Source organism: Anabrus simplex, chromosome 5 (assembly GCF_040414725.1).
Source record: "Anabrus simplex isolate iqAnaSimp1 chromosome 5, ASM4041472v1, whole genome shotgun sequence".
NCBI classification, from domain to species: Eukaryota; Metazoa; Arthropoda; class Insecta; order Orthoptera; family Tettigoniidae; genus Anabrus; species Anabrus simplex.
This window is the reverse complement of record NC_090269.1, coordinates 396,383,945-396,393,358: the sequence shown is the minus strand read 5'-3', so window position 1 is coordinate 396,393,358 and position 9,414 is coordinate 396,383,945. Positions and strand designations below refer to the sequence as shown.

Genomic DNA, 9,414 nt, shown 5'->3' with positions numbered 1-9,414 from the left:
ACAATTCATTATATAATGGGACGAGGACAGTACATTAAGTTCTGTGTTGGTTGTATATATTTATTTTTGTTCACATTACAACTTTTTGACAATGCCTTATTTCTCAGAAATATGTACATCTTCAGATATCATCATTGAAATATACTTTTCGAAGTAGAGAGTGGTATAATTTATACCTGTGCAGCTTTATGCCATACCGTGATCTAGTTGCTTGAATTACTGTCTATCACATATGAGTGGAGAGAGTAACATTTGAAGCAGGATATTTTTCCACCTCTACTAGGTTAATCATCACCATCATATACGAGAAAGTCTCCTGGAATATCTGAAACAGATTCAATTAATACCTTTAGTTTGGTGATTCAATCAGATACTCTAAAACTTTTATCGCTGACTAACTGTCTAATCTTTCTCTTGATCGTGTATATAGCCATAGAGGGAAGGATCTGTGCATGGGAGGATATCAATATGTGAGAATGACCGGAAGGTGAAATTTTACAAAACTGTATCAAACAGTCATTGTAGACCCTGTTACCAGCCCCCCGTGATGAACTTCTTGAAAACAGTTATAGGTAAAATTCCACTAGAGCTTTTCCTACACTTAAATACGAAGTTTAACGAAATTCCCTCCATCTGTTATCCCATGATACTGTAAACAGGAAAAGAGACAAAAATTAAACTGCACCCGTCTTCTCTGGTATAAAATCCAAGTGTAAGGTTAACATTAAAAAGTACGGAAAGAAGGACAATTTTATCAAAATAGATACTCCATCAATTCAACTTACATTAACCATTGTTTTGAGATCGATGTTTACGAATTTCCCTGCGGTGAATGTGAAGACTTTATTGCAACGAGTAATTATGATGAGAATGCAAGTCATAAATCCTAGTGCTGAGAAATGCCATTGACACTCATAGGCTGCATCACGAACACTTTTGGCCTGAAATAGAAGAAAACTTACACTTAGTCTTTCCATTCCGCAGTTATGTGAAAGCTTTACTGAATTATTATTTTATTAAATATAATAATTATATGTATAGTTATTTTATATTAGCTTAACCTTAGGAGGGTCATACCGATTATGCTTCCGCCGAAGCGAGTACGTCTAATATGTGAAAATTATTTAAAGTACAGTGTGAGGAAATGGTTATTGTTATTTCAAATATGAACAGTTATAGTGCATGAATGATTTAATTTTCCTTAATTTTTAATGAGGCATTATGTTTAAATGGGCACAAATTTCCCTTCCTTGGTAAGATACAGAACCTTTCCTTCAACTACCGTACGTCGGAATTTCATTGGCTGAAGCTGGTATACTTGATTATTCAAAAGTGTAACAATGCATATGTCCGCCTCTGTGGTGTAGTGATTAGTGTGATTACCTGCCACCCCGGGAAGCCCGGGTTCGATTCCCGGCTCTGCCGCGAAATTTGAAAAGTGATACAAGGGCTGGAACGGGGTCCACTCAGCATCATGAGGTCAAGTGTGTAGAGGTGGGTTCTATTCCCACCTCAGCCATACTGGAAGTGGTTTTCCATGGTTTTCCACTTCTCATCCAGGCAAATGCCGGGATGGTACCTAACTTAAGACCACGGCCGCTTCCTTCCCTCTTCCTTGTCTCTCCCTTCCAATCTTCCCATCCCCTCACAAGGCCCCTCTTCAGCAGAGCAGGTGAGCCGCCTGGGCGAGGTACTGGTCATTCTCCCCAACTGTATCCCCCGACTCACTGTCTTACGCTCCAGGACACTACCCTAGAGGCGTTAGAGGTGGGATCCCTCTCTGAGTCCGAGGGAAAAATCAACCCTGGAGGGTAAACCGATTAAAAAAGAAAGAAAGAAAGGAAGAAAGAAAGAGAGAACAATGTGTATATTTACATTTTATCACTGTTGTAGTGATTCCTCAGCTTATAAAACCCGTTGTGCGTGAATGTTTAATATCTAATATACGAGTAGTAGAGGAGTGAATACCTGACAAGGATGAAAAAATTCACATTCCATGACAAAAACAATGATAGTATCGACTATATGACTTGCATTTCTAATCCTAAATTGTAACCATAGGTCCATTTATAAAAGCAGCAAAGAGGGCTATTCCTTGAGAATACTATGACTATACATTCCAGACTGGGAGAAAATTTGCACGCGTCAGTACGAATAATTCCTAAAATGGAGAGACCATGAAGTTGCAGGTGACTTGCTGCACAGCCTTAATTTTTTTTTTAGAAGAATGGAAGGAAACTGTTGAGTTGCCTGCTTTCAAAAGATCTAGCGTAGTAGTCTGGTCATAGTTGCAGCAACTATTATTATTAGCGAATGGTACAGTACAAGAAAATCAACATACATAAGCAGTAAGTACTAATATACATATATACATCAAAAGTACGAAATACACACATTATAACAGCTGAAACAATCATGCAAGCAAAGGGGTGAGCAAAGATTTAGATCTAAATTTTCTAGCCTTCGAATGGCTTTATCACGGAATCCTGTGTTGATCTAACGATTGCCCTGCCAACACATTCGGTGACAATATGGTTGATAGTCTACCTAACAGCACCACAGTCATGAGCTGAGGAACGTGTCATACCCCAGTTAAACATCATTGATCCACGTCTCCCTTGATTAGTGTGGACTCTATTGAGGTTTACCCATGGTTTGCGGTGAAAATCAAAGCCAGTTGCAGCAACTAAGAGAAAGCAACAAAGGAGCAAGAATGGAACTCATATATCAGCAAATCAGGTCGCTGCAAACATAGTATCCATGTCCTGAGCCCTCAAGGATTGAGCCCATACAGGACAAATCAGGCATAAGCTCTCTAAGTATCCTCTGTACCGCACCCCTTAATGCTTCTGAAATTTCAAATACATCTGAATATATAAAAGCTGGGAAGGCACATGGACCAGACGGTAAACATTAAACATTTCTCCTCTGTGGAACATAAGAGAAAAATTAAAAAATGGCGCAGATAGACTTCATTCCTGACATAATGGAAAAGAGCATGATACCAAAACAGATGAAGAAAGCAAATATATTGTATTTCTGAAATCTGGGAAGCCAAATAATCAAACGAAAAGCTACCGACCAATCTCACTGCTCAACACTGTTTTCAAGTTCCTTGAAATTTTATTGTATTAGAGAATCAGCACCAAGTTACAGTCCACGAATCTACTACGCTGGCGTAACAGGCGGGAGGGGTGATACTCCCACGTGGCGCGTCAAAGGTGGCGGATAGGGGCGGTCCTAACCGGCTTGCCGGCGGACCTGAGGGAAATACAATACCTCTCGCGGACCAAACACACTACCCCCTGCGGGTGGGGGACGCACATGTAGAATACACCCGCGGTATCCCCGCCTATCGTAAGAGGCGACTAAAAGGGGCGACCAAGGGATGATCCAATTAGAACCATGAAACTACTTGTAATTAATACCATCACGCAGGGAACACCATGGGTTGCATTTACTTGCACGTAGTACCACTATGTTAGGTACGCAATAGGTTTGTGATTAGTAGCGACTGTGTGTGAATCAGGATGTGGGTCCTACAGTACCTGTGATTCGTACCCCTGTATGAGCGACACCATGGGATTAGCGACACCATGGTTCTGCCTTACCCATGCTCAGTTCCCACTATGTGAGGAATTCCACGGGATAGTACGGGTTCCTGTGGTTAGTCCACTTATGTGAGGAACGCCATAGGTTTGCGTTGCCTTTATAGATTTGCGTTGCCTGCAAATAGCGCCGCAATGTGCGAAACACCATAGGTCTGTGTTACATGTGCGCATTACACTACCTGTGAATAGTACCATAATATGTGGAATACCGCCAGTCTCCGCTACTTTTGATTAGTACCGCAACATTACACATAGCATTATTCTACTTTCCTGGCGATAAATACCATTATGAGGGGCTGATGACCTGGATTTTGGACCCGTTTCAACTGTACACATAATCGATTCAACATCGTACTATAGAAGCCGTCCCTTTGTCGTTAATACGATTGTTTTGTGCCAGCTTCTGTGCATGTGAGGCACTGTGGGTCGGATACACTGATCGTTTTAAATTCATTTCCGTCCATCCATTCATTCTTCGTCCTCATGCTTTGAATTCTGGTCAGCGGAGGATTTTGAAATTTTAAGTTGTCATTTCATTTCGTCTCATTTCGTACCATTATGGGCCGATGACCTTGATGTTAGGCCCCTTTAAACAATCAATCAATCAATCAATCAATCAATCAATCAATCAATCAATCAATCAATCAATCAATCAATCAATCAATCAATCAATCAATCAATCAATCAATCAATCAATCAATCAATCAATCAATCAATCAATCAATCAATCAATCAATCAATCAATCAATCAATCAATCAATCAATCAATCAATCAATCAATCAATCAAGTTAAAGTATGGGAAAAGCATTGTTTTGCACAGTACCGATAAGGTCATGACCCTATCAACTCATAGAGGCGCAGGGTATAAAATGAACCAAACGCCACGACTGGCTTTCACAGATCTAAATGCAGCAGGACATACATCGGAGAGATGGGCTGTATTATAAACTAATTCAGGGAATCCCAAGCGGCTTCTCATTCACTGTACGAGACGACAACGGCACGGTCAAAATTATGATCGATGGTTTACCACACGGTTTGATGCGCTGCAGATGACATTGTGCTGCTGCAATGTACCTTGACATGACCTCCAGGTACTGCAGATTACTTTGCAATTGCACTGAACTTTGAAATGACCTTGATACGTGCAGATTACGTTTGTATGACCTTCAAGTGCTGTAAATTACCTTAATATGACCTTGATATGATATCTATGTGCTGCAAATAAACTCAAAATGAGTTTGAGTGCTAAAAATGGCGTTGATATACCTTGAAAATGCTGCAGATGACCTTGAACTGCATCAGGCCACCTTCACATGACTCGAGTGATGCAGATGACTCTGATATGTGCTTAAAGGGCTGCAGATGATATTGATATAACATTCAGTACTTACAGACGACATTAAACCAAGTCTTTTCATCACAAAGATTGAAATATTTTCGTGACGCTACCCTTTTGTCGGAAATCACCTAGAACAAATTGTGTTGCCATTTGTTGGAGTTTATCCATTTCTCGAATCATGCAATCCTTGTTAGGGTCCTATACACTGGAACCATACTCTCATTGTGGTGATACCAGAGACATATATTCCCTCTGCGTTACGTCCTTGCTAGAATCCCTAAATGCCCTCATAACCATGTGAAGAGATCTGTAACCTTCATTTACAACTCCATTTATGTGATTACCCCAATGAAGATCTTTACTTATATTAACACCTAGATAGAGTGATCCCCATTATTATATATATATATACGGTATATAATTCGGTAGGGCCATCAAGGACTACGTTAAGTCTTGTTGCATTTGACACTGAACTTGGCCTTCTTTAGAGCCCAAATTTCCCTCATTCTTTGTGAGTGGGCCTGCTTACGCTCCTCTGTCCAAGGGGCACCGTGTCTTCTCTTCGGTTGCTCGTCTCGGTTTAGCCCGTTCGTCAATATTTTCTTGCGGAAGAGATCTCTGTTAAGGGCGTCTTCAGCTGAGATATGTAGCATTTGCAGCTCTTCTTTGGTATTTCTAAACCAGGGAATTGTGGTTTTGGGGTTTGAATCAAAAAAGTGAAAGATTTCTTTAGTTAACTTTCTTCCGTCCATTCTTTTCAGATGACCGTAAAATCGTGCCCGCCTTTTTCTGATTGTGTCGGTAATTTTCTCTATTTTGCTGTAGACTTCATTGTTGGATCTCTTTTGATGGATTCCATTTCTGTACTTTGATCCCAAGATTCCTCTCACAGTTTTGCGTTCTCTTTTCTCCAGTTCTTCAAGGAGTCCTTTGTTGGCATTTAGAGATAGGGTTTCGGCTGCATATAGAACTACTGGCTTCAGAACTGTTTCATAGTGACGTATCTTGGTGTTTTGGGAAAGGCATTTTTTGTTGTAGATTGTGCGGGATGTTTGGTAGGCTATTTCCAGTTTGCGTACTCTTATTATTATTATTATTATTATTATTATTATTATTATTATTATTATTATTATTATTATTACTGCATTATTATTAAAATAGCAAAGACATCTCCGTAGAGGCCATGAAAACCGTTGGAGGGGTGGAAGGTAAAGGCTTCCACTATCCGTAACCTCGGCACTTGGTGGGGTAGAGTGTTTATCTCTGCGCCCTGCCACCTTTGTCCTCACGAATTAATCTGGTACTCATTTTTGGTGTAGGCTGAGTGAATCTCAGGATCATATGCATCTCCGGAAGTGGAAATATCGTTTCTTAAATTTTTGACTTCCTGATGGGAATCGAATCCACGCCCTTCCGGGTAAAGAGAGCACACCTTTGCCGCCTCGGCCAGGCAACCCATATTATTATTATTATTATTATTATTATTATTATTATTATTATTATTATTATTGAACACTTCAGTAACTGAATCTGAGATGACTCAAGTCCTAAACTAAGTAAATATCCCCCTATGGGTGGGGTCGTTAGAATCACACCCACGGTATTCCCTGCCTGTCGTAAGAGGTGACTAAAAGGGCCCAAGGGGCAACCACGGGGCCCTTAGCTGAGTTCAACATTGCTTCCATTTACTTGTGCCAGGCTCCTCACTTTCACCTATCCTATGTGACCTCCCTTGCTCAACACTTATTCTTGTCCGACCCCGCTGGTAGCAGGTAAAGTGGCCTACGGAGTCTTTCATTTTCACACTCTTCGTGGCAGTTGTCTTCTTTTGGCCGACACCTTCATTTATCGAATTGTTGGGCCCCTTCAATTATTTGTTCTCTGATTAGTGTTAATAGAGGATGGTTGCCTAGTGGTACTCCCTCTTAAATTAAAAATCACCACCACCACTTACACCCGGTTTCGGTATCATTTTTCAAATCTTCTAATAAATTCCCTTTGCTTTTTAGTTTAATTAGGTATTTTTATTATAAAACTGTACGATTTAGAGGTCGTAAGATGCTTCATTTTGAATTGACTTCAATTGTGGAAGTTTAAATGATGAATTTTCTTGTTAGGTGGAAAAAATACTTGTATGGCCTCAGCTACCGTGTGTATACATTTCAATTTGACGCCATCTGGCTGTCTGCTCGTCAATTTCGACGATCCGCCTTACTCTTGGCCTACTCGATGTCAAAAACTCCATGTGTCACCGGACGTCTTTTACATACCGACATCGTACGACATAGAGTGTCGCATGGACATTTTACCACCCTTCAAAATCCGACTACGTCTACTGGGTATGAACCCGCTGTCTTGGGATCTGGAGGCCAGCACTCTACTACTAACCTGCAGCGATACCTAAGTTTGGGTGGAAGAAAGTGTCTAATAGCCGTAATATTGCCGGATAAAATAAATCTATTCTATGTCGTAAACACAAAGCAGATTCTCCTCGGCAACAATTTGTATAAGGAAGTAATAATCACGGCATCTCTTACTTACATTAATGAAAATCAAAATACTTCAAATCACTTACCTGGATGGATAGTTCAGTGCCTATCCAACAGAAGACAAACATCTGGGCTGTCAGCTGGAGGGTGATGAGCAGAGCCTGAGAAACTTGAATATTGAATTCCTTGAACTGTTGGCATGAAAGAATAATTTCTTTTACTTTTATATTATAAAAATATATTCTGTCATTTGAAATGAAATGAACTAAAGCACGTTTCCATAATTGCAGTGCAACACTCACCACCATGAGATTTTCATAGAATTATATTCTACAATCCAGCTAAGTATATAGAGTGCGAGCCTCAGGCGATTTTGGATTTTTACTCTGCCGTGTCTGAGTGAGTTGAGGATGCATCAGGCCCATGTCTAGCTCGCCCATGGCCTCAGCTAGTGTGCGATAAGTTACTGTACACAGGGTGTTTGCTTCTGATACAGCACTAATTGATCTGTTTACTGTGATTTATGGCTTCTGAATTAAGTGCTGGACAGCATATTTTTGTTCACTATAATCTAAGTTAGGAATAAACTCGATTGATACATATAAACGGACTTCTTAGGAGGGGTCTTGTGAGGTGAAAACAGGAGGATAGACTACCTAAGGGTGAAGTAACGACTCTGCCATAGATAATAATAGAAGCAGAGAGAAATAAAGGAGCAGATGGTTGGAATAAATTCTTAATATTACAAGAATAAGAGGCGTAGAACTAAAGGAGGTCACAGATATGGTTGTATGTAGAGGATCAAGCAAGCACATAATAATTCACAGAGACTTGCATTCTAAATGCTGAAATGTATAACAGTTTATAATGAAAATCTGTGTATCTAAGCAACATTAAAATATGCAAAATGGTCAGCAAAATACACTTAAAGGTTAACAGATCAGTTCACTTCAAATTGCAATGTTGCTATTTTGCGTTACCTCTCATAAAGTGTTAGAAGCATTTTTTGCAGCAATATTTGTTTGATTGCTTTTTGTGATCCGGTTACGAAGGGCGTAGCACTTTCAAGAGTTCCTGAACACTGAAGAGGTGGAAGCAAGGATTTCTCATCAGGCGGCAGGTGACCATCTAATTACTGACAACGAGCATGGGCTAGTCCCCGAAGTGACGAGTAGAACTCAAACTGAATAACATAGTGCCAGGAGAGAACGGCCTACCAGCAAACTGTTCAAGTATGGAGGAGAAGAGCTTGTAGATAGCATGCACATCCTTATATGATCTGTATAGGAGATCGAGGAGATGCCAACGGACTGCAGCTCGGCCGTTATCTGTCCCATCTACAAAAAACCGGGACACAAAAATGAAAAGGAATACCAAGGAATCTCACTACTCATTGTGGCCTACAAGATATTTTCGAAGATGCTGGCTAGAAGACTTGAACCCTTTGCAGAATGGCAGCAGGGAGACTATCAGTGTGGGTTCCCGTGCAACAGATTAACAACAGACCACATACTAAGCTTACGGCTCCTCCTTGACAAGTGTCATGAATAAAAATTCAACATTCACAACCTTAACGTTGACTACAAAGAGGCTTATGACAGTGTGGACAGGCCAAGGTTGTGGCAGGTGTTGGAAGAGCTGCAGGTGCCGACGAAGATAACCAACCTTGTCCTGATGGCTCTGGGGAGTGAAGATCCAGGGGCAGCTCTCCTGGGAGTTTGAAATACAGAGAAGGTTGAGGCAATGCGATGCATCCTGTTTAACCTCGGTCTCAAGCATGTTATGCGTCAAGTACTACTGAAGCCAAGAAGCACCGTTTGCAACAGAACCCTCCAGTACTTAGCCTTCGCGGTCGATGTTGTCCTGCTCGGGAGAAGAGGGAACTACCTGACGGAAAATCTGCACCACATGAGGGGTGAATTACAACGTCTGCGCTTGAAGATCAACAAGGACAAACCAAGTACATGGTGA

General features: G+C 40.8%; 1 protein-coding gene across 1 annotated transcript in view; it reads right to left on the bottom strand.

The window, feature by feature from the left end:
* Positions 1-226: 226 nt before the first annotated feature.
* The window catches only part of LOC137501014 (odorant receptor coreceptor-like), a 34,368-nt gene continuing 25,180 nt past the window's right edge, over positions 227-9,414 (bottom strand). Inside the window, exons 3-5 of the mRNA XM_068227854.1 lie at positions 7,530-7,634; positions 786-941; positions 227-325 (exon numbers count right to left, since the gene is read on the bottom strand). Coding sequence (XP_068083955.1) covers positions 227-325; positions 786-941; positions 7,530-7,634 — 360 coding nt within the window. The remainder of the gene's footprint in view (positions 326-785; positions 942-7,529; positions 7,635-9,414) is intronic.